We start from the raw sequence: 26328 nt of genomic DNA on the forward strand, positions 1-26328 counted from the left end.
GAAAATATGCTTATGTAGCATTACACGTAAATGCGTTACTGTAAAAAAAATCTAATTTACAAAATCAAATTCAGGAAGTATTTCAGAGAAGAATGATTAGATTGTCAACCGTCTCTCATTCACTAAGTTGTTTTCACACTTTAATGCTGAAAAAATGTTCACCAAAGATGCCCAGAATTGGCTTGAATGGAAACTTTAACCAAATCACATGAAACATTTGTTATCTGCCACTACACTGAACACAGCTAACAGGAGGCATGGCGTAATACTCAGCCACTGACTCTGGCCTGACTTGCCAGCCAGACTGGGGCAGTATGCCATATGCGGTACTCGTGCAGCATGCCCAGCTGGGCAGCATGCCACCCTGCAGCACAATGGGCTTAGCTGGACTGATTTATTAAGCGTGCTTACCAAGGGCTGACCTGGAAGAGGGAGCTACACATATCCAGCACCCTGGATGCCAGTCTGTTAACTCTCTCTCTCTCTTTTTTTTTTTACACTGTGATGCTGGTCGGGCGGCTCTGGTAGTGGGCTGTTGAGGTGGCGACTGGACACTGCCTGGCATCCTCCTCAGCATATTCTTGATATATTTTATAATATAGCATGATTCTCCCACCTGCTACGTTCCGCTGGCGAAACTCCCCACTGTCAGGTGAAAAGAAGCAGCTGGCAACTCCACATATATTGGAGGAGGCATGTGGTAGTCTGCAGCCCTCCCCGGATCGGCAGAGGGGGTAGAGCAGCAGCCAGGACAGCTCGGAACAGTGGGGTAATTGGCTGGGTAGAATTGGGGAGTAAAAGGTGGGGAGTAAAAGGGGAAAAAGCCAAAAAACAAATTTTTGACTTCACTCTCTCTCTCTCTCTCTCTCTCTCTCTCTCTCTCTCTCTCTCTCTCTCTCTCTCTCTCTCTCTCTCTCTCTCTCTCACTATTTCTCTCTCTCTGTCTCTGTCTCTGTCTCTCTCTGTCTCTCTCTCTTGCTTTCCTCACTCACTCAGTCACTTTTTTCTTGAAGTTGTGGTGAAATTCATGCCGAGGTATATAATGACAGATTGGCCTCATACTGGAGTCACCGAAGCATGACTGCCCATTACATGGGTCTTTAGCCAGACTCAGGCCCCTTATCAGCCCCTCTAGCCATCAGCCCCATGGAGGTTTCTCCCACAGAGTGTTTGGTTGTAGATGGATGAGATGTGTACATATTCATTTAGGTCGCCATGTTAATGTTCTTTGTAATCACCGCACTCACCTCAACCGCTGATGTTTAGCCTGATAACAACTCGAATGCGGAAGAGTGTGTGTGGGGGGGGGGGAGCAGTCTCAGTCAACAGTCGTTTCACGCGAGCACTCGTCTGCCCTAAAGTGGCCCTCTCCTCTTCGCATTAACTGTTATCCTGAATGTTAAACAACCAAGCTTGTTACTGAGTTGAAACTCAGGGAGAGTGGGTTCAGGGAAGAGATGGGCGCAGCAGAGGCGATGCTCTTCTGTTGAAGGCACGGCCACCAGGGACGAGAAGGTTCGACAACAGTTTCCCTGATGAGGGGGACATCTGCCATCGCCATGGTGTTGGAACCAAAAGTGCACCCTGTAGAGGGTAATGAGCCATAAAAGAAGAGCTATGGCCCCTTATTGTGGGTGTGGATGAGTGTGCATTTTCGGGTAAGGTTTCATCGTCTGCCGCTATTCGCCTCAGCAGACCCCCAAGCACGCCATCTGTAAGCCCTGACAAACACTCAGCCATAAGCCCACTCACATATAACCCACAAGCATCCTCAGATCATTCTGAATACACTCACGCTTTTAACCTTGTTGTGCTGGGGTGGTATCACCGCAGGGAGACGAGAGGAGTCAGGGAGGAAACAAAACTGTGAAGGATAACAAGATGGAGAATTTAATAATTGAAAGAATGAGACAGTCACGAGTGTGTCTGTCTGTTTAAGTGTGTATATGATCTTGCATATGAGTGTGTTCTTGTATGTCTGTGTGGTGGCCTGCATTGTGCTTACAGTCGCTGTGTGCCAGTGTGTGGGCATATGCGAGGGGTTGCTTATGATAACGCACATCATGTGCAGCCAGCCTTTGAATGCAATACAGACCAACTATGGGTGGGAATTTTTCGGAATCTCACAGTTCGATTTGATTTCGATTCTTGGGGTCACGATTCGATTCAAAAAACTGATTTTTCGATTCAAAATCGATTCTAGATTTGGTACGTTGGGGCTGCTAATTTCAAGATCTGGCAAATTATGGCATGAAAGCAGACTAAAGTGTGTATAAGATTGTGTCGTTTTTATATTTGAAAAAAGTTATACCAATTGATTGCAATAATGTGAACACACAAACGCAAACCTAACTTTTCTCAGTAAAAATAAACTGACACGGTGGTATGTTGTGCTTGGGCTCAGTTGTCTGGATCATAAATCTAAAGCTTTCATTGTCAGCTACGCTGTAGGGGCACAAGTCTTATGAAATGAAACAGGCGATGGATCTAGTTATTTTTATTTATTTATTTATTTATTTATGCCCATTCAGAACTGGCTGGAAGCTTGGTAAAGTGGTGCGGTGTGCGTTGGTTGTTTGGTAGTGTTGCAGGAGGTCGTTGTTCCACTTCTTTCAACTGTGGGTGGTAGCATATGATGTGAGACCTAACATCTGTAGTAGCCCTGAAATACTGAAGTTTCGTCTTGCACATCTTGCATAATGGGGCCTGTCAAGCTCCTTCTTCCCCGGGAGATTGTAAATTCCTAAATGTGCCCAAACGTTGTCTTCAACGATGACGGGACCGGCTGAATTCGTTGCTGCTCCATGTTTAGAAAGGCTACCGAGAACTAACGTTAGCAGCGACTGACTAGCCACTGTCATGTTTTCCGGAAGCTGGAACAGGTGCGTGGCAAGTCAACATTGCCAGCAGCGAGGAGGCGACTTAAGACTGAAAAAACGTTTTTAAAAATCGACATTTGGGGAAGCCCAGGTGGCGTGGCGGTCCCTACAGACACGGTCGGCTGTGTCTGTGGTTGGGAAGCCGGATGTGGGTATGTGTCCTGGTCACTGCACTAGCGCCTCCTCTGGGCAGTCTGGATGCCTGTTCGGGGGGGGGGTGCTTGGGGGAATAGCGTGATCCTCCCACGTGCTACGTCTCCCTGGCGAAACTCCTCACTGTCAGGTGAAAAGAAGTGGCTGGCGACTCCACATGTCTCAGAGGAGGCATGTGGTAGTCTTCAGCCCTCCCTGGCAGAAGTGGTGGAGCAGCGAGTGAAGTAATTGGCCAGATGCAATTGGGGACAACAAGGGGGAAACATCCTTGTGAATCTATTCAGAATCGTAGAAGATAAGAATCGCAAGTTTTAGGTGAATGGATTTTTTCCCCTACCCCTAAGACCAACTGACAAACTGAACTGAACATCTCTTTGACGTGTCGACACATAGAGCTTATTTAAGGCTGCCCCTCAGTGATAAAGATTTTTGTTGTTGATTGTCATCGGCTAACAGTCGGTTTATCTTTTGCTTTGTTTCAGGTGATCTCGGCTCTGTCGAGGATCTCGCACCACAGCATCGCACAGATCAAAGGCATCAGGTGGGTGTCTGACGTCCATCACTGCTGTACTCACCACCCTGACAGGCACAGCACAAAACAGAGCAATCGTTTTTCACATTCAATCTCAGTCTGAGATGAAAGCCACAAATTAGATGTGCAGCCAGTTTTAGAGGAACTTATAATTTGCATTTTCATATATTTAGCTGCCACTCTTATCCAGGGTATCTTACAACAGAGGTATATGCACACAATTACTGTGGCGCTACAAGGGATGAAGATTTCCCTCAGTCTTAGTGTGTTGCTCTCGCATCGGTGTAAGCAGTACATCGTGAGCACTAATTTTTGAGCCAGACTATCTTATTGTATGCCACAGTAGCCATTTTCTCCCGGATAGTGGTGCAGCTGAGAAAATCCTTCAAATTGCTTTATCAGGCGTGGCTTGGAATGGTTTTCTGATTTCTCTTCATTTGCTCAATCTCCTTGGAGTGCAGTGGCTCGATGTCTCTGTGTAAAAAGCTATTTTTTTCCAGCTGGGTAATGAGCTGGTGGAGCGTGCCCATGGGCTCCATGCCAGGAAGTGAAGGAAGGGGAACGGAAGGGGGAACACGAGAATGAAAGAGAGAAAATTGGCCTTTGCAATTAATAAACACCACAGCCTGATGATTTACCACTGCCCGCTTGCATTGGCAAATGTTCAAAGGGAAGCATATAATTACTGTTCAGTTACCCTTAAGTACAAAGAAGACTGCAGGTATCTTTTTAAGAGTTTATTTCATTAGATTTTCATCAACTATCTGTGGGCCAGAAGTCAAGCAAAAAGTCGTTACAAGCAATTTTTTGGTGAGTCACCACAGAATGGTATATTGTCTGGCTTCTAATACAAGCCAAGTACAGCAGGTTGGTGGTTTAGTGAGCAAGAAGACCAGAGGCCCTGTTTTCATAGAGGCATGTAGCGCAAAATTTGGATATGTGCCAGAATAATGGTATTTTCCTGGGGCAAATTAATTTATTCTCCTCATGCTGTGCACATTGGTAATTTGACGACTGGCTGTGTGCTGGGAGGAGTGGCGTGGTAGAAGGTTTGTCATTGTCAATCTGGTTGCAATTTTGGTGTCAAGAATGACTGTGCCTGACACTGTCCGCGGCCCGCCTGCTCCGACCAGGTCAACAGTACACGCCTCAATTGATTTTTCTGCCATGTTCTTAATTTTAATTGACAGAGGCACAGAACAACATATTCCCATATAGACATAGGTTTTTGGCTGAATTTGGCTGAATCAAGCTGAGGTTCTGCCTGGTTGGGGTCCTTCTTTACAGTGCACTGGGAGACTTAACAGGGGTCGCTCTGGAAGACAGAAAGGAGAGGCAGACACAAGAGGGAAACAAGGCATCAAGCTATCTTTACCGTTCATCTGTTGTCCATGTCCATGGTCATCTCTCACTCCGCCATCTGGTTGCCAGAGTTACTCTTCCTCCAATGCCTCCGTCACAGAATATGATAAAAAAAAAAAAACCCAAGTCTCCTTTTTCAACAAGTTGTACTCACATTTCTCCCCTTCACTCTCCTCCGTCTCTCCCCAAAGTCTTGGTCTTTTTGGCTTGTTTAGAGTGATTGCAGACTAGCTGTAGCTGGTGGTTAATTGGGCATGGCCGTTATCTGCTCTCTGTCCAGGTCTGTCAGTGGTAGGCATGGTAGTATTGGGAGTTCAGGAATACTCCCAATTGCTTCCTTCTAGTTCTAGGTGAGCCTTCACATAATAATAATAATGATAATAATAAACCTCCTGATGTGTGTCTTCCCAATGCTCAGGTCCTCTACCAGAGGCCTGGGAGTTTGAGGGTTCTGCACAGTATCTTAGCTGTTCCTAGGACTGCACTCTTCTGGACAGAGACCTCACATGATGTCCCTGGAATCTGCTGGAGCCGTTATCTCAGGTTTGGGATCACAGCTCCTAGTGCTCCTATTACCACTGAGAATACTGTGGATTTCACCTTCCACATCCAATCGAGTTCTTCCTTCAGCCCTTGGTATTTCTCTAGCTCTTTCTTCCTAATGTTGCCTTTGCTCAGGATTGCTACATAGATCACGGCTACTGTCTTCTATTTCTTGTCGACCACCACAAAGTTTGGTTGGTTAGCCAGCACCTGCTTGTCAGTCTGGAACTTGAAGTCCCACAGGATCTTAGCTCTGCAATTCTAAACCACCTTTGGTGATGTCTCTCATACAGACTTCTGGTCTGTATTCAGGACAGATATTCCTGTACACTATCCCAGCCACTTGCTTGTACCTTTCAGTGTATGCTTTCCCAGCTAGCATTTTACATCCTTTTACTAAGTGCTGGACTGTCTCAGGGGCATCTTTGCATACCCTGCATTTTGCGTCTTTTCTGGTGTAGTAGACCCCTGCTTCAACCAATCTGGTGCTGAGTGCCTGTTCTTGTGCTGCTATGATCAGAGCCTCTGTGGTGTCCTTCAGTCCAGCCTTTTCTAACCACTGGTAGGATTTCTCTATCGCTGACATCTTCGATCTGTCGATGGTACATCCCATGGAGGGGCTTTGTACGCGTGGATGTTCCTTGTTTCATCCTGGATTTGGCTCTGACACTGACTAACCCTCTGCCCCCATCTTTTTGCTTATCGTACAGTCTCATGCTGCTGGACTTCAGGTGGAACCCTCCATGCATTGTGAGGAGTTTCATCAAGGCATGAACTCCACAAGACCTCTGTAGTGTCCTCTGGTATCTGGCACCAGGATGTTAGCAGCAGATCCTTTAAGTCCTGTAAGTTGTGAGGTGGGGCCTCCATGGATTGGACTTGTTTTTCCAGCACTTCCCACACATGCTCAATCGGATTGAGATCTGAGGAAGTTGGAGGCCAAGGCAACACCATGAACTTTTTGTCTTGTTCGTCAAACCATTCCTGAACAATTTGGCAGGGTGCATTATCATGCCAAAAGAGACCACTGCCATCAGGGAATACTGTTGCCGTGAAAGGGTGTACCTGGTCTGCAACAATATTTAGGTAGATAGCACGTGTCAAATTAACCTCCACTTGAATGGCCGGACCCAGGGTTTCCCAGCAGAACATTGCCCAGAGCATCACACTACCTCTGCCGACTTGCATTCTTCCCATAGTGCATCCTGGTGCCATTTCTTCCCCAGGTGAACAGCACGTATGCAACCGGCCGTTCACATGATGTAAAAGAAAACATGGTTCATCAGACCAGGCCACCTTCTTCCACTGCGCCATGGTCCAGTTCTGATGCTCACGTGCCCATCATTGTGTGTGTGTGTGTGTGTGTGTGTGTACACAACAAGGAGTTCACCTCATCTGGTAATTTCTCTTTCATCCAGTCATGAGTTAATGTCTGTCTCTTGCTCCCTCCAGCATAACGTATTTGCCACAAGGCATGGAGATATGACAATGTGTGATGAGGTCCAAGGACATATATATGCTCTAAACATGATTAGCACCCAGCAATTAAGTGGAGTGCTTACATTGTACGTACTATGTGCATTGACCCCAGTTGGCCTTTCTACAGGGTCTCCTCATCCACTCATTGGTAACTTTGTGTAGGGCAAGTGCAGCCAAAAGGTCTAAAGAACTGTCGTTCCTTTCCAGTCTGGCTCCAGCACCCCTGTCGAGTTTTTACTGCAGTTGTCACATAACATACAGGCATCGTATTTCTATCTGCAGCATCACATGAGTTATCATTGGCCTTTTCCCCTTTTCAGTGAGAACGAGTAAATGGTGGATACTGTGTAGATGGAAAGCCCTGCCCTGCTTCCTTTTTGTGCTCAAAGGTATTAGTTATAGGAGAATATAGTGACACTGTTGCCCCATAAGCAGTATAATTTACACACACAGTAGAGTCATAAAATGTCCTTGTTTCTTCATACATTATGTAGGAAATACATTAATTAAAGGGAAAAACATGTCCGAAACATTCTTAGGGGTAGGCTTTGATTCCCAATATGACCAAAAAACGAAAAGACCTTGTACCTCCATGTATGCACAAGGGGCACATACATACATCTCTGCCACCCTATCACATTGCTTCACTGACTCCTGAATAATTGTGCTATTTAGCATTGAGACATCAACGTAGTTTGGGATCTGTGTGTCTTTACAGATATGGTTGTGAAACCAAAAACGTGCACCGTCACAGCGGTTAGCGCTGTCACCTCACAACAAGAAGGTCCTGGGTTCGAACCCTGGGGATGTCCAACCTTGGGGGTCGTCCCTGGTCATCCTGTGTGTGGAGTTTGCATGTTCTCCCTGTGTCTGCTGGGGATTTTCTCCGGGTGCTCCGGTTTCACATGTTAGGATTAATACTCCTGTCTGTGCCCTTGACCGAGGCATGGCAAGATGAACTGGAGTTGGTCCCCGGGTGCTGCACGGCGGCTGCCCACTGCTCCTAACTACACAGCTGGGGTGGGTTAAATGCAGAAAAGAATTTCCCTTTGGGGATCAATAGAGTATATATCAAAATAAAAACATCAAAATGAAAAAAAGTGAAATAAAACATAAAGATTAAGGCTGAAATAGGAATTTATGCCTTTTTGTGACATTTTCAGAATACAGTTATGTGGTATGTCGTCTTTTTTTTTTTTTTTTGCATCACTTGAACCAGTTAAAACATGTGGTGCATAGTAGAATGGCATGGAAGATGTTTGCCCATATTACTGCAGCAGCAGTGAAACCAGATTACTTCCACATTTTGTGGTACGAGAGCACTTGCCAGGATTGGCTCATGTATTACCACTCTATATACAGAAATAGACTCTGTGTTGACAATACAAAACTTTTAAAATCAGCATCACCAAGTATATCCCAAACAAGACAATGGTAAAAATCATGAGCCTTGGGTAGTGACCGAAAGGGTGAGATCGTGGATACAAGCGGCTAAAATGAGTTTCCTGGTGGGGTGTCTGGGCTCAGCCTTAGAGATAGGGTGAGGAGCTCAGACATCTGGAGGGAGCTCGGAGTAGAGCCGCTGCTCCTTCGCGTCGAAAGGAGCCAGATGCGGTAGTTTGGGCATCTGATTAGGATGCCTCCTGGGCGCCTTCCTTTGGAGGTTTTCCGGGCACGTCCAATTGGGAGGAGACCCCCGGGTAGACCCAGAACTCACTGGAGGGACTACATGTCCAATCTCGCCTGGGAACGCCTTGGGATCCCCCAGGAGGAGCTTGAGGGCGCCGCTGGGGAAAGGGACATCTGGAGTGCCCTACTTAGCTTGCTGCCATTGCGATCTGACCCCGGAGAATCGGCCGATGATGAGCGATGGTAACGCCATAAATAGTATGGTAACACTATGATTAGCAGGCAAGATTTAAATGAATTACATAACAGTTACACAGGTAAGGATAAGAACACAATAGATAAGTAGGCTAAAACAAGATGTTCATGTGAATAGGCTTTAGGATTAGATTTGGCCAGCCTTCGCTCTTTGGACAGGACGTTCTCAATGTCAAAGGATCTGACAATCATCCTGTGCCCCTGTGTCATTGATGAGACAGATATCAGTCCACTGAGAGCAAGTATGGACTGAGTACCTCACTTTCCCTGATCTATATATGTAATTGTTCCACAGGCATGTCCATTGACTTCCTGTTGAAACCCATCGATCCCCCGCTTTGATGTCTCCACACTGGAACTGTCATATGATCAGGCCCTATGTGTCTCTACCACTACATGTCAGCCAGACTGATGTAGGCTTCATGTTCACACACCCACACACACCCACGCACACACACACACACACACACACAGAGCCCGGTCTCTCAACCCATGGTGTCATTATTTGATACTGTTGACCAAATGTCGATATATGACGCAGTTGGTGCCCCTTGTCATCTGTTTGAGACGGGCGCAATCATGGTCCCCGTCTGCATGAGACACAGCAGCTTAACTGCTACCTAGCTTAAACCACAAAATCCGTATGTACTTATAAGTCAAAGCTCAACTTACACATTGGAGTCTATGAGACACTTGCCATACAGATGCCGAAGGTCACCTCCCGTGTTTGGTCTGTAGGATGTTACCACATTGGGACACAATACATACATACATACATACATGTGTCACAAAAATGTCAATCAAATCACAGCCACAGCAAGAAGGTCCTGGGTTCGAACACCGGGGTTGTCCAAACTTGGGGGTCATCCTTTGTGTGGAGTTTGCATGTTCTCCCCATGTCTGTGGTGGGTCTTCTGTGGGTGTTCCGGTTTCCCCCACCATCAAAACGACATGCATGTTAGGGTTAATACTCCTGTCTGTGCCCCCGGCCAAGGCATGGCAAGACGAACTGGAGTTGGTCCCCGGGTGCTGCACGGCGGCTGCCCACTGCTCCTTACTACACGGCTAGGATGGGTTAAATGCAGAGGAAGAATTTCCCCATGGGGATTAATATAGTCAAGGCTCAGCGTTTTCGGTTTTTATTTTTCAAAGCCATCCAGCATGCCGAATTTCGCCACAAGAGGACACTGTTACATAACCTCACACGAACAGGAACAATGTTTGGATCCGTGGAAACATAAAATCCGGGTGAAAATCAGTTTAAACCGATCTGCTCCTTTAAAAAAAAAAAATCTGGGTATTTTTTGGTGAAAATCGGTAAAAAACCGAAAACGCTGAACCTTGAATACAGTATACCAAAATAAAATAAAATGTAAAAAAAAAAAAATCAAAATCAGAGACCAAGAAGCATATCCTATTTCTACCTTTGTATGTCTGTCAGTATGAATCCTCCCTGTCCTGAGACTGCTTGTTCATATCTGCATATGTGCTACCGTGATCTGACCTTGTGTTCACCACAGCTTATCTATGACATAAGCTGCACTACATCCGCTGGTCTGGTACTTCAATCTGTCCTCATGCTTATCTGAGTTGTCCTCATATAACCTTCCCAAACCTTCACCTTACCCCCCCCCCCCCCACACACACACACACACTTTCCCTAGTCTGGATGTGTCCTAGTTCATCGTTGATCCCTGTGGCATCTTCAGTTTGTGTGTGTCTGTGTGTGTGTCTGTGTGCCCATGCGTGCGACTTGCCTCAGTGGGTCAGGGTTATAGAGTGTGTGTGAGGGCTGATCTCGGCAGCAAGGAGGGGAGCAGATGATGAGGCTGCAGCTCACAGCAGGAGTCGGGACTCGCAGGCGCACTATCAGAATGTTTCCTCTCATCTCTCCATCTGCACTTTTCCTCCCCTCCTCCCTCCCTCCCTCCCTCCCTCCCTCTCCCCGTCCTCGCCCGTGCCTCACAGCAGCATTCAGCACACTTGTGCCCCCCTCATGCCACTCAGTAACATTAGACACATTAGGCATTCATACAGTCTCCTCCCAGTGCGCATTACTATGCATATGCCCGCATTTTTTTTACCCATATAGTGTGCTCTTTGCATGCGGTGTGTGTACTAATTAGATCCATCTTGTGTTTCACACTCATGTGTTGTGAAGTTGATTCAGGCACGCATATGAATTGAGTCATACTTCAACCCTAGCACACGACTCTCCCGAGCCATATCAGTTTTGAGACAGAAATCAAAATTTTGCTCTCCCTGCTTGAGTAGCTTAAAGGGCGAGAAGGAGCCAAGTTGAGGGACCAGCAGGGTGGACATGCACGATATACTGCAGAGCGCTCTAGCTGGCCGGGGCTTCAGCGCTTTATCGATCCCTGCAGAAACAAAGCTGTGGTTTGGGCTTTGGGACCCGAGACAACTTACTGCACTGACCATTTGAGCTACTTTCACACGTAACAGCCACATTGTTGTTTCCTGTTTCCCAATAATTGCTCAGTGGGACTAGCACACAACTGCAGTGTCTAGCACCTACGTGTCATCGATTCCCTTTACAGTACAGTGGCTTTTCCCCCCTCACAGGCAGTGAAAAAGCACTTGACTTTATCGCATGCAGATTGTGGTGTATTGGTATGGTGGAAGTAATCAAGAGAGCAGAGAGGAGGCTGGGCACTGGGTATTAAAGCTGCAATCCCTGACATTTATCCCTAACATTTTCCCAGTAATAAATCATTGTTTTATCCATCAGGACCATAAAGTCAGGTTGTATAACTGTTATTTTTAACATGGTTGGAGACACTCTCCAGTCTCCATATACCACTATTGATTTTTTTTGACCGGGTGGGTTGAACACTGGTGCAGTAGCAAACACACATGTGTTGGAAACAACTCAATCAGGCGAAAAGATTGAACCGTAATGCCAATGTGGGGACTCGTTTGTCAGGCAGACTACATATATATAATTGTAGAACAATGTGGTGATATGCTTTGATGATACTTAGACCGCCTGTGTTAACTTTGGTCTGAGGATCCCATTTTAACAAGGGTACAAACTATGTACTGGCGAGCTGATGGCACATGGGCCACACTGGCTGCCACACCTTGGTGTGGGAAGATGGCAGTGCGAATTCATGTTTGCAGCGGCGCCACCCAGTATCGTCCATGCAGTGTCTTTGTCCACATCTGCGTCTAAGCTGTGTCTTTGTTTGATGGCTGGGAGCGCTTGGTCCGCCGCGTCCTGTGGGCCCGGGGACCACGGCCCTGCCTGGAGCTGTGCCCGAGGAGGTAACACCGAGGGCGGTCTGAGAGGACGTAGAAGCAGGGCAGGCTAAGCTAACTGCTAGCCCATGTAGACCGGCAGTTCTGATAACACCGAGGGCGGGCTGGCGGCGGCCTCGCCTGGCGTTGACTGTGTTGTTTTTGGCATCTTCGTGTGGAGTGCAGGGAGGTGTGTTGAAGGTGTGTCCGTCCCTTTCTTTTCTTGACAAATAGTAGTGATTATCTAAATTGTATTATGATTAATATTGTCGCGTTCATACAGAATTTGCTGCTGCTCAGCCTCTTGAATCAGTCTTACATTTGTCCGTCCTGGAGACTGAAGTGGGAAGCCAGTAAACCTTCGTGCAGATTTTGACAAGTGAAAACAGATTTGAGGTGAAGCAAGTCTATTAAATATTGCAAAAGAAGAGTCAAAGAGAGTGATTTCTCAACCAAGCGATGTGTCGCTTGCCTTGTTCACTGATGCACAGAGCTGGTTAGCTCAGGTTGATTAAAAATACTGAAACCAATTCAGTTATTGCTCTCTTGCTTGCTCACATCACGTGATGCTGGGAATGGGTATCAAAATGCCTGAGGGGAGAAAAACTCCTAGTTTAAAATGACATCCTCAGAACTCATAGCATTACAAAATTCTATTAGAGGGCGTCCGGATAGTGTGGTGGTCTATTCCATTGCCCACCAACACGGGAATTGCTGGTTCGAATCCCCGTGTTACCTCTGGCTTACAGGCACAATTGGCCGTGTCTGCGGTCGGGAAGCCGGATGTGGGTATGTGTCCTGGTTGCTGCGCTAGCGCCTCCTCTGGTCAGTCAGGGTACCTGTTCGGAGGTGGGTGGGAACTGGGGGGAATAGCGTGATCCTCCCACGCACTACGTCCCCCACTACTCCTCACTGTCAGGTGAAAAGAAGCAGGTGGCGACTCCACATGTATCAGAGGAGGCCTGTGGTAGTCTGCAGCCCTCCCCGCATCACCAGAGGGGGTGGAGCAGCGACCGGGACAGCTCGGAATTGGGGAGAACAAGGGGGGTTTAAATAAAAAATCATTCTACAATGAGAGTCATACAACTGATGGTCACCATAATGTTAATGATGATACTGATGTTATTGCTTTTATAGTAGTAGTAATAATAAAGATAATTATTCCATCCATCCATTCAATATCCAAAGCGCTTATCCTGCTCTCAGGGTCGCGGGATAATTATTATTATCATAAAATTAATATAAGCTTTAAAATGATAATTAAAAACTTATTTCTCCATTACACCTCAGCAAACCTATCATGGTATTATGTATGCATATGTCTGCTTGTATCAAGTTGCATCATGCAGGAAGAATGAGAAGCACAGCACTAAAGTGTTAGACAGCATTTAACTCCATTAAAAAGCATGAAGATTGTGCATATGACTGCATATCTGCACAAGCTACTGCGTAATTAAATTTGGGCCTGCAGGACTCCATTAACAACATCTAACACAGTAAGCAATTCATCGGAGGGCCTCATCAAATGTGGATTTGTTATTGTGCTCCTGAGATAACACACTCTGTGTTGTATGGTGTGCTTATATCAGTAGTGTTATAAATCAGATGTGGGAAGTTTTGTATGATTATCCACAACGCTTAAATTTACAGTTATTTTAACGAAGTGGGAGTATGTACACCAACCTTACTGGAACGCAAATTAATCAGAGAAAATGGCAGACAGATAATACAGCCTGTTAGTAAACTGTGTGTATGTGTGAGAGAGAGAGAGAGGAGAGAGAGAGGGAGGGAGGGGGAGAGAGACAAAGAGAGGGGGAGAGAGAGACAGAGTGAGAGTGGGGGAGGGAGCGAGCAAGGGGGGGAGAGGGGGAGAGTAGTACACTTCCTGGGGACGGCAAGCTGACCTTCAGAGAGAGAGAGAGAGAGAGAGAGAGAGAGAGAGAGAGAGAGATAGGGGGCAAGAGCGAGAGACTGAGAGGAGGGGAGAGGGAGAGAGAGGGGGGAGAGGGGGGGCGAGAGAGAGAGGGAGGCAGGCAGGGAGAGAGAGCAAAAGAGAGGGGGGAGGGAGGCATGGAGAGAGAGAGGGAGGGGGAGAGAGAGAAGGATGGGGGGAGGGAGGGAGAGAGAGGGAGCGTACACTCTACCTGGGAATGGCAAGCTGACCTTTGACTACCAAAGCTGAGCGTTCATTAACCTGATGCCTGACGTGCTCCTTTAGACTGGTCACTCCTTTAATTAATTCCAATGAGGCTAATTGCTGATGTCAGGGAGACACACACAGGAACACGCTAACTCACACTCTCATCGACATACACACTAATCAACACCGCATATGAAGTTCACACACACTAAAGCGATTAGGTGGAGTTCCCTAGTTTTATGGTTTTCCTTTTTTATGTGTATTTTCAGGTTATAACATTTGGTTATAACAGTATAAGAGTGTCGAGGACTTAATTACTTAAATCATTTTTTTGTCTTCCTTGAATTTCTTGAAATGGAGTGGATGATGTAAGTGAATACTGTGACCTTTGGGAACTTGCATAACTCCTTACATCCCATTGCATCCAATATGTAAATGAGTAGATATCTGGGAAGAGAAAGATTTTCCTATCTTATTCCTGGGTGATTTTTTTCCCCCCTGACAACAGCGGTCAGCCCGGTAAAAATATCGATAACGTTGTTAGCATTGTCAACTAATACGGAAAACAAAGAAATGAAAATTTGTTTGTTTAGAATCACCTCACAGTAAAGTACCCGTGAACGAGATATATATTTTAACTCAGTAGAAATAATTCACATTGAAATAATGCAAGCTCCCCCGTGTGCAGGGTGATGGGAAAAATTGACATGATTCTTAATGCCTTTAGCTAGCTAGCTAGTTGAAAGTTCTTGTTTAGATAGCAAGTTATTGTTTTTTTCATTCATTTTAAAGGTCGTGGAAATGGGATAGGTCTTTCACAGATGACTTCACATTTCCCCAGGTGGCAAATTCATAAACGCAGCATGTGCATAAGGCTTTAACTACTCAGCTATAGAGCAAGCTATGTTTGATACCCAGCCAATACATATTTGATGACATGCACAGACCACACATTTTACTTCCCTAAGCGCCTTTTCCCTCTCTCTACATTACACGTCAAGCTTTTTAATGAGTTCTTGAGAGAGAAAAGATTAGAGTTAAATCCACCTATTTAAGAAGTGAATTGATTAGTCATCCATTTTAACATTCTGCCTCTTCCCGAGGGTATCCCATTTGCCGATGTCCTTTTTAAAGCGGCTGTAGACAACTTTTCGCCCCCCTTGCGGTTTCAAGTGTTTTTATTTATTTGTTCATCTCCCCCCTTTTTTTCTCCCCCAGTTGTATCCGGCTAATTACCCCACTCTTCCGAGCTGTCCCGGTCGCTACTCCACCCCCTCTGCCGATCCAGGGAGGGCTGCAGACTACCACATGTCTCCTCTGATACACGTGGAGTCGCCAGCCGCTTCTTCTCCCTTGACAGTGAGGAGTTTCACCAGGGGGACGTAGCGGGAGGATGATGCTATTACCCCCAATCAGTATTCCATATCCCTAATGGAGTGTTTGATATTTAACATGTCTTGTACTTAAAGGCCTTAATCAGGCACAGGTCCATCAGTCTGTATGGCCTTTCTGACTAGATGGTGAGATAATCTTACTACAATCCATGATTGGGCAGTGAACAAATTTGATTTACACGCACCTCTTGTTTCAGTAAGGCCTGTGAGGAGTATAGTTACAGTATTTAGTCACCTCTTCCTTGGACTTTTCACCTGCATTACCTCAGTCATTTTAGTTGGGTAACCTCACCCAGAGTCACCGTCTAGTCAGATAAAATCAATATAAGGATTGCTCACTGGAAAGACCCACGTATAAATTTTGCTGATTATAATCAGCAAAAGACCCACATATAAAGACTCACATATAAATTTTGCTTGGTCATCAAAATCAGCAACATTTTTGTGGGTTTTTACAGTGAGCAATGCTTAGATTGATTTTATCTAACTAGACGGCGATTCTGGGTGAGGTAACCCAATGAAGATTACCCAACCGAGTTGTTGCCAGACAACAACTCTGTTATCCTGCCTTCAGATTTTCTGTGTCTTACAAACCCCAATTCCAATGAAGCTGGGACGTTGTGTGAAACGTAAATAAAAACAGAATACAATGATTTGCAAATCCTTTTCGACCTACTATATTCAATTGAATACACTACAAAGACAAGATATTTAATGTTCAATCTGATAAAACTGTAGTTTTTTTTTTGTTGCAAATATTCACTCATTTTGAATTTGATGCCTGAATATCATTGTATTCTGTTTTTATTCACGTTTTACACAGCGTCCCAACTTCATTGGAATTTGGGTTTGTATTTGTATTGATGCATGCTCAGTAATCCAGGTTAAGAAAATCAAAGAAGGTTGAATCAGTTCATCTGGACACAACCTTTACTGACAGATAGGTTTCATCACTCATGTCAGGAGAGCTAACACGTCAGGCCAGGACTCCGCAGTCTGCGCCCATCTACAGGCCAGTGGCCACTCTCTCAGGGATGAGGATGTGCACATCCTTGATAAGGAGGAACGCTGATTTGAACCGGGAGTCATCCCGAACATCCCTGAACTGAGGGGGGGGGGGGGCTAAGAGTACATCTGTCACCATCTTACAATGCTCTGATTGCAAACATTCCCAAATCCCCTGTGAACAGTACACATGGCATGTGAAGCTCTAGTTAATGGTCACGCCCTTATTTTCATATGAAACCGGTTGTCGGTTTCAGTCGTTATGCAACTGTACTGTGCTGTATTGTTTATAAGAGGTGGGGATACCCGCAGTTTATATCTTATTTGGGTTTCTGCAATTTCAAGTTCAGTGTTTACTATATTACAGGTCTTATTGTGTGACCAAGATTCAACTTAAAGTGATACTGACATCAAAACCTGAAAACTCCTATTGATAGGCTATGTTCCGAGTTGGAATGTGACCACAGAGAAATTGTGCCGGTGGATATGTAGACACCAGTCAATTTGCATATAGGGTTACACAGCCCTCTACACTACGTATGAGAGCTGTGGATAACTGGATCCATGTCAAATGTCACCGCGCTACCGCTCATGTTGAAAACCCCTAAAATAAAAACTTTACATCCACGTACCTGTGTGTTGTTGTTGTTTGTAACAGATTATGAGATATGAAGTCAAAATACTCACCGAATTATGATATTTAATCGACGTTTATCGGTCAGTTATCATGTTGGCGTACATGAGCGGTAGCAGTAGCGCGGCGACGTCAGGAAGACAGTAGCCAGTAGCATTGAATTCATAAAACCACGCCTATTTTCGGTTATGATTCAAACTCCCAGTGTTAGAAAATGTGTTCAGACAGGTCGCGTCAGTCTCTCTTTAAGAACTTACAGTCAGCTTCTGCAGCAGCGCCCATGAATCCTAGATAAGATCCATGGTTAAAAACATCGTAACGTGCATGGGTATCCCTCTGTTAAATAAAGGCTATTTATCTGGATTTCTGAAAAGTTGGCTTTTTGACGATATAAGATTTGCGTCGGTCAGAAGTGTCTCGCTTTGTTTGCACAGTGTGTGTGTGAGGGATGCGTCTTTGAAAAACAACATCCTTTTGTTGGAGCTGAGAGTGACAACCTGACTGATGGCACCTGACTGCAGTCCCCACCCATGCTTTATATGCCTGGAACACTGCCGCGTGATACTACTGCTGGGTTGATACATTGTTATACATTGTTTTCTGATCAATTTCATTGTGTGTGTGTGTGTGTGTGTGTGTGTGTTTCAGACCCTTCCCATCGGAGGACACAGCTCTGAACGAGGATGATGTGTATCGAAGCCTTGAGGAGCTGGCAGAGTAAGTATGCATTCAGCTTGGGCTTTCGTCAACACACACACACATGCACACACACACATTGATACAAAAAGTCATTGCACAGACACACAAAGCGTGTGCAACGCCTCGACAGGTGCGGGTTTGCTTTGAAGTGAACTGCAGCCACCGATTCTGCCGTCTCTCTCGGAGCCGTTTGTTTACACGAATGCCTCGCCCTTCGTTACTCTGCCTGTTGCTATGGTGACACCAGTAGTGTTCTGGCGTCCTGCCTTTCTGCCCGTTTTTCCGACTACCTCGATGCCTGGCTGGGTTGCTGCCTGCCTGCCTGCCTGGTTGGGTAGGTGGGTGGGTGTGAAAGAGACGGAGGGCTCTGAATCGACAGTCGTTCCAGTAATGACAGCGTCCGCGCCCTCCCTGATTAATGGAGAATTATTAGGCGCCGTGCTGAGATAGGTGTCATTCATCATGAAGAGAAAGTGAGGCGGAGGGTACAGCGTGCGAGCTATAGGCACATGCCTACTGAATACATGATTGTGCCGTTCTCGAGGCGATGAGGAATGCAATTTTGCTAGCAGAGGGGGACTGCCAGCAAAGCAGGCTAATGCTGGATTAGGGTACAGTGTAGACCACCACCCAGCCCTGCTAGATCAGAATCATGGGCCTTTACCTAGAAATCTGCATGGAAAACATATTTATTGAATACAGCACACAGAATGAACATATTAAAAGGGAATAACAGGGGCGTCCGAATAGCGTAGTGGTCTATTCCGTTGCCTACCAACACGGGGATCGCTGGTTCGAATCCCCGTTGCCTACGGCTTGGTCGGGCATCCCTACAGACACAATTGGTCATGTCTGCAGGTGGGAAGCCGATGTGGGTATGTGTCCTGGTTGCTGCACTAACGCCTCCTCTGGTTGGTCGGGGCGCCTGTTCGGGGGGAATAGCGTGATCCTGGCGACGCCACATGAGGAGGCGTGTGGTAGTCTGCAGCCCTCCCCGGATCGGCAGAGGGGGTGTAGCAGTGGCCGGGATGGCTCGGAAGAGTGGGGTAATTGGATGGTCACAATTGGGCAGAAAAATAGGGGAAAAAAAGGGGGGGTTAACCGCAGAGAGGAAGCAGGACCCATGAAAATAAAGAGAGAAAACGTTGTAACCCCAAAAATAAGAGAATAAGGTCCCGACTAGTTTGCAATGTAGTACATTGTTTAGGCTGTTTTCTATCATGTGGCATCAATTAGATCCTAAAGTGGAGAGCAGCAGCTTCTAGATAAATGCCATAGCAGGTTTTGATCACTTTCTATTTGTTCGACCCCCAAACATCTAACCTGCAGCCTCTCATGTGTGTCGAATAGTGGATTATGGTCACTCCGTCCATGTCTGCTGCTCTGATCAGCAGCTCAGAGCTCGAGCTAACGGTCAGTACTTCTACAGCATGTTGCTCCTCTGCTAACCTGTAGGTGCAGAGGGCCGGGCCTTCATGAATTAATCAGGCTGCACTGCAGCACAGCGGAGGTTGACCTTTTCAGAGAGCATGCATGCGTTTCGTCGTCGTCAGTGGATGGACACATAATTGATTCATCAATGGGTCCTGCGCCAAATGCAGTTGGACACATTTAAACTAGCAATAACCTTGTACTCAGGCTTATTAATTAGCCTGAAATATTGTTACATGGCTGATTTACGATTAGCATGTGACTGAACTGTGAGACTGGCGAGAGAATGATGATGATTTTAACCACAGACCCATTCTGGAATAGTAGGGATCATTTCTCTCTTCTTTTTTTTTGTGGATTTTTTTGCCCCGTTTTTCTCCGCAATTGTATCCGGCCAATTACCCCACTCTTTTGAGCTGTCCCAGTCGCCTCTCCACCCCCCTCTGCCGATCGGGGGAGGGCTGAAGACTACCACGTGCCTCCTCTGATACATGTGGAGTCGCCAGCCTCTTCTTTTCACCTGACAGTGAGGAGTTTCGCCAGGAGGACGTAGCGTGTGGGAGGATCACGCTACCCCCCCCCCCCCAACAGGCGCCCCGGCCTACCTGAGGAAACGCTAGTGCAGCGACCAGGACACATACCCACATCTGGCTTCCCATCTGCAGACACAGCCAATTTTGTCTGTAGGGACGCCCGACCAAGCCGGCGGTAACACAGGGATTTGAACCAGCGACCCCCTTGTTGGTAGGCAACGGAATAGACTGCCATGTCATCTGGACGCCCGATAGGGATAATTTCTGAGGTGTTAGAATTTTTTTGTTAAAACAATAGATGGCCCTCTGCCTCCTCCAACCCTAGCTATTTGTAGCTATTTGCCATTTTATAGTGTTACCTGTTGTATTTTAAAGTTTGATTTGTTTCATGTTTTGTTTTGTTCTGTTCTGTTTCCTATCAGTTAAGTGTAGGTTCATGTAGGTTTTTGAGTCGAGGTCACCTACCCTGCAAGATGATTTCCATATTAACAGTATCATGTCAGAGCAACTCATGTCAAGGGTTGAGAACCGAGGCCCGAGGCGAGCAGCGGCAGCTCATCTGGAAATGACCACTGGCCGATGAACAGGATAGATCCCTTGATAAGAGCAGGCACGCATGTGTAATGCATGCTCATATTTGCATTTTGCTCGGCCATATGTTTCAAAGTGAGCATGCGAGTTAAGCGGAGACCAGTCTCCGCCCAACTGAAGCTGCCCAGGTTAATATGATCAACCCTGGGCCCTGATCCCACCCTGTGGCTTTGTAACGTCAGCCCTTCACATCGCTTAACGCCGAGTTCTCTCCTGCTGGAACGACTCCATCCTGGAGTTGACAAAGCATGAAATGGGGTGGATTGGACACTGTCGCCAAGGGACTTTTTCCTCTCTGAACAAAACAGATAGTTTTCTATTCGGGAGTAAATCTTGTTACAAACCCTTCATATCTTTTTGCTGCACTTCATGTAGCTCCATTACCCCCCTGGGCACTTTTGACATGAAAAGTCAGTATGGATTGGCCAGTTAGGATCCTATCACTTTTCTGTTCAATTTATAGTCAAAACTTTATTTACCTGAGAATTCAAACCCCTTTATCAAAAAAGAACTGAATCAAAAAGCATCATCTCTATAATATGAAATGTGTAAAATATGTATGTGATGTTTCACAGCGTAAGGAGAGGAAAAATATCATCGTTTAATTTAAATGTGAATGCAAAAGCATGTATACAAAAGTGTATTTGTTGCACAAGAAAAAGGTGTTAAAGCATTTAACCATGCATTTCCAGTATGACATGTAAGTGTAAGCAGTTATTACACAATGATCGCTAGTGGTCAGCCAAAAATAACAGATGGAATGTATGAAAGAACAGTTATCTATGTTTACACAAATATAAACATACATACAAGCTAAGATTTAAACTAAGATTTAAGATGCTAAGATGCAGCAACTGGGACGGCTCAGAAGGGTGGGGTAATTGGCCAAGTACAATTGGGAAGAAAAAGTTTTTTTTTCAAGTTCAATAAAAGCATATTTCCAGTAATCATGTTAAATAACTGTGATCTCAATATTGACCAAAATAATTGTAATTATGATTTTTGCCGTAACCGAGCAGCCCTAGACAGCTCAGGTTGGACGGTTTGGAGAGAAAGCAAGAGAGGCGAGATTAAGATGGTTTGGACGTGTGGAGGAGAGATGCTGGGCATATTGGGAGAAGGACGCTGAATATGGAGCTGCCAGGGGAGAGGAAACGAGGAAGGCCAAAGAGGAGGTTTATGGATGTGGTGAGGGAGGACATGCAGGTAGTTGGCGCGACAGAGGAAGATGCAAAGGACAGGAAGAGATGGAAACGGATGGTCTGCTGTGGTGACCCCTTACGGAAGCAGCCAAGAGAGGAAGAAGATCCATAAAGCATGACATATAACATCTGTATTGGTTAAGAGCAGGGTTGTCAGCAAACATCTTACCTCATCCATAGCAGAACAATTGGACCCATTACAGTTTGCTTACAAGACACACAGGGGGACTGAGGACGCTACTCTCACCATGGTCAACATCATTGCCAATCATCTACAAAGGACTAAGGCATATGTACAGATCATATTTATTGACTTTAGCTCAGCTTTTAATATGATGTGGAGACATGTACTCCTGCAGTGGCTTCTGGACTTAGGGCTCATGGGGGCCTTGTGCACTGGGTCAAGAGCTTTTTAACTGACTGCCCACAAAGAGTCTGTGTAAAGGAGCACTTTCTAATGAGGTTGTTTTAAACACAGGGGCACCTCAGGGTTGCGTTTTATCACCGTTATTATTTTCTGTGTACACCAGCGAGATGAAACTGCGGGACAGCAGTTTTAAGCTATTCACATACGCTGATGAAATGGCCTAAGTTGGTCTTTTTTATAGAACGATGTTGTCTCTGATTACATTACCCAGTGTTTCCAAGCTGGAACACTGGTGTAAACCCAGCTTCCTGCAAATCAGTGCTGGGAAAACGAAGGAGCTTATTTTAAACCACGCAGACCCACGCCCGTCGCGTACGCTTTGTGACCAATCAGTGGAAATTGTCAACTGTTTTAAGTATCAAGGAGCACACTTGGATGACAACTTGAGTTTCACGGACAATGTTGATTTTATATGTAAGAAAGCCAGTCGGAGACTGTTTTTGATTAGGAAATTGAAAGGGTTTGGGGGTCAGTCATAAAAATTTTGTTGGTTTTGTGTGGTAGGAGGGGGTGGCTGTCATGCGTTGTGCACCCTGGCGGCACGGTGGCCCAGTCGTTACCACTCTTGCCTCACAGCAGGAAGGTGCTGGGTTTGAACCCCAGGCTGTCCCAGGTCCTTTCTGTGTGGAGTTTGCATGTTCCCTCCGTGTCTGCGTGGGTTTCCTCCGGGTGCTCCGGTTTCCTCCCACCACCAAAAGGACATGCATGTTAGGGTTAATACGCCTGTCTGTGCCCCTGACCAAGGCAGTGGAAAGAAATAACTGGAGTTGGTCCCCGGGGGCTGCACGGCAGCTGCCCACTGCTCCTAGCTACACAGCTAGGATGGGTGAAATGCAGACAGTGACTGTCATTGTGTGTATGCTCAAGTGACAAATGAAGTGGGTAACGCTTTATAACTACACACTATGAAGCATTAGTTAAGTATTAGTAACCACTGAATTCATCTTTTGTAAAGGATTTGTAAAGCAAGACATGCGCCAATGGTTAGTGAATGTGTTAATGGATGTTTTATAAATACTCATTAATACTGCAAGTCATGATTAATTCAGGTAGTTACTAGTTGTTAGTTAAGTATTTTGTATGACCTCGTCTAAAGTGAGCTATTTATGCCTTGCAAAGCATTTACAAGTGAGATTGAAAGGTCAGCAGTACCTCGAGACTCACAAAAGTCTAAAGGATCATAAGATCCTTTAGAAAGTGTAAGTGCATGATTAACAAACTATTTAGATGTACATTTGTGCATGAAATAATCATGAATTGCAGTATTAGTAAGTATTGGTAGGCAACGGAATAGACCATTACACTACCCAGGAGCCATCCTAGTATCTGTGTTTGCAAAATAGTAATGCTTCTGGGAACTAAGCCCTCTATGTTTCTGATATTTGACTAGTAAATTTCGGATAGCAATATCTCCCCTAAACAGATGTTCAATATTCTGTGTTATAACCATTCAAAACAGTAAGATTGTCTACTCCTACTACATGCCCGTCCATGATTAACCACATCACTCAGTCTAGTTTGCCCACGGATGCCCTCTCCCCCAGACGTTGCCCCTGTGCTCTCCCTACGGATCGTGTTTCTCTCAGGTCCACACACAGTTCAGACTCAAATCACTGCTCTAGCCCTCACTCATCTAATGCTTATCTCCGTGGGATTAGGGGAGAATAGAAGGAGAGTATTTTCTTTGCCAATACTTGCCTTTTCTCCAGCTCACCAGTCTCTGTGGAGTAAAGTCGCTAAGTCTCGGAGTTGAGACCAGAGAGACTGGGATGATGGGGGCTGGCAGTTGTCCTCCCACACATTCTTCAGTATTCAGACTAAGTCACATGCTTTAATGAAGGAAGAGGAAACGTGCTGCCGAGAATGAACCAAGTCACCTCAATTAAAACTTCAAACAGACCCCACACTAGAAGAAGGACACGCTGAATATTTGATGGAGGCCGGCACTCTCCTCCCCCTCTCCTTATCATTTTGTTTATATTCCCCTATTCACACAGACAGCAAAAAGAGAAAAATATCCCCGCCACCTTGTCAGATGCAAGAGGTCACACGCAGCCAAGATAAGAGTACTGAAAACCAGATTACATATGTTTATTAACTCATGCAGTGTCTAATTCCATCCAATAAGTGCATTTAACGTAGGAAATCAGGAGAACTACTAGTCATCAGAGGTCATAAGTGCATCTTCTCTCTAAACAAGCATCTAAGAGCAAAACCAGTGCTAAAGTAAAGGCGCGTTTTTTTTTAAATAAATGAGTGAATATAATAAGTGCTAAGAACAAGTAACAGGGTAGTAGTTCTTGAAGAGGTGAGTTTTCAACCTGCGGTGAAAGATGGGCAGCGACTCCGCTGTCCTGACCTCAGTGTGGAGTTCATTCCACCACTGTGGGGCCAGGACAGAAAAGAGCCGTGACCGGGTCGATCGGCAGCAGGGGCCTCTGAGCGACAGGGCAACCAGGCGTCCCGAGGCAGCAGAGCGAAGTGGTCGGGCGGGGGTGTGGGGCTTGACCATGGCCTGGAGATAGGAAGGAGCTGTTCCTTTCACTATCCTGTAGGCTAGCACCAGAGTCTTAAACTGGATGCGAGCAGCTACTGGGAGCCAGTGTAGGGACATGAGAAGGGGAGTTGTGTGGGAGAACTTAGGGCGGTTGAACACCAGACGAGCTGCAGCTTTTGGAACAAGCTCCAGAGGTCTGATGGCCGACGCCGGGGCGCCAGCAAGGAGGGAGTTGCCGTAGTCCAGCCGGGAGATGACCAGAGCCTGGATGAGCACCTGTGTCATCTCGTTGGTGAGGAATGGGCGAATCCTCCTGATGTCATAGAGGAGAAATCAGCAGGAGTGAGCAACCGCTGCAACGTTTACCCCGTGGATGCTCTAGAACATGCAGATTCCACACAGAGGACAACCCGGGATGACCTACCAAGGTTGGACTACCCCGGGGCTCAGACCCAGGACCTTCTTGCTGTGAGGCGACCGAGCTAACCACTGCACCGTCAAGCCGCCCTGTGTGTAATTCCTTCTCAGAAAAAAAAAAAAAGATTCTGCCCGACTTGTTATACATTCACTATACTGATTATCATCATTTCACTAAAATGATGATGGAGAAGGGCCATCCCTTCTCACTTAGATTGATACCATCAGGTTCCTAATTTAAGGGCCGTAAATAATAACAATGATACTTCGGCCATTCCCGTAAATACAAAAACAAATGTACTCTTGGTCGCCCCACTTGAGGAAACGAGTACTATATTTCTTTATTTGAGAGTTGCTATATTTCAGTGTCCCTAAAGCAGGTGAGGATGAAGTGTAAAGGGAAACTTCATCTCTATATATATGTTGCAGTCTTCTGTGTGTCCCTGAAGCAGCATGAAGGATAACGCCGAAAAGTGTCCGCCGGTGACATCACTGGCGGACTATCCAGGAATGTGAAAACTACAACACTTAGCCTACTTCCTGGTTTGCTGCTACCTTTGGTGGGTTATCAGTGAATCATTATCCTTACTGTATATAACATACATATTTTGGCCCACTGTATGTAGCATGGTTTTTCTCATTTTCTTATATAATGTAGCCTGTTTAGATGTAGCCCACTGAAGGAAGCAGCAAACAAGGAAGTAAGGATGGTAGTTTTCACATCCTTGGATTGTCCACCATTTTATGTGCAGTTTTTGCCCCCCACCCCTTTTTCGCCCCAATTGTATCCAGCCAATTACCCCACTCTTCCGAGCTGTCTCAGTCGCTGCTCCACCCCCTCTGCCTATCCGAGGACAGGGCTGCAGACTACCACCTGCCTCCTCCGATACATCTGGAGTTGCCAGCCGCTTCTTTTCACCTGACAGTGAGGAGTTTCACCAGCAGGAGGACGTAGCGCGTGTGAGGATCACGCTATTCCCCCCAGTTCCACGCCCCCCCCCAAACAGGCGCCCCGCTCGACCAGAGTAGGCGCTAGTTCAGCGACCAGGACACATACCCACATCCGGCTTCCCACCCGCAGACACTAATTATATCTGTAGGGATGCCTGACCAAGCCAGAGGTAACATAGGGATTTGAACCGGTGATCCCCATGTTGGTAGGTAACGGAATAGACCACCACACCACCCGGACGCCCCTTAATACGCAATTTTGACAGTGTTTGAGAGAAACACAGAAGACTGCTCAGGATTATTAAAGCTACTGAAGT

General features: G+C 46.0%; 1 protein-coding gene across 2 annotated transcripts in view; it reads left to right on the top strand.

The window, feature by feature from the left end:
* The window catches only part of vav2 (vav 2 guanine nucleotide exchange factor), a 288662-nt gene that overhangs the window by 202428 nt on the left and 59906 nt on the right, over positions 1–26328 (top strand). For both annotated transcript variants that reach the window (XM_056290387.1, XM_056290388.1), the window contains exons 3-4: positions 3515–3573; positions 17912–17980. In XM_056290387.1, coding sequence (XP_056146362.1) covers positions 3515–3573; positions 17912–17980 — 128 coding nt within the window. The remainder of the gene's footprint in view (positions 1–3514; positions 3574–17911; positions 17981–26328) is intronic.

This window comes from Lampris incognitus, chromosome 12 (assembly GCF_029633865.1).
Source record: "Lampris incognitus isolate fLamInc1 chromosome 12, fLamInc1.hap2, whole genome shotgun sequence".
Lineage (NCBI taxonomy): Eukaryota > Metazoa > Chordata > Actinopteri > Lampriformes > Lampridae > Lampris > Lampris incognitus.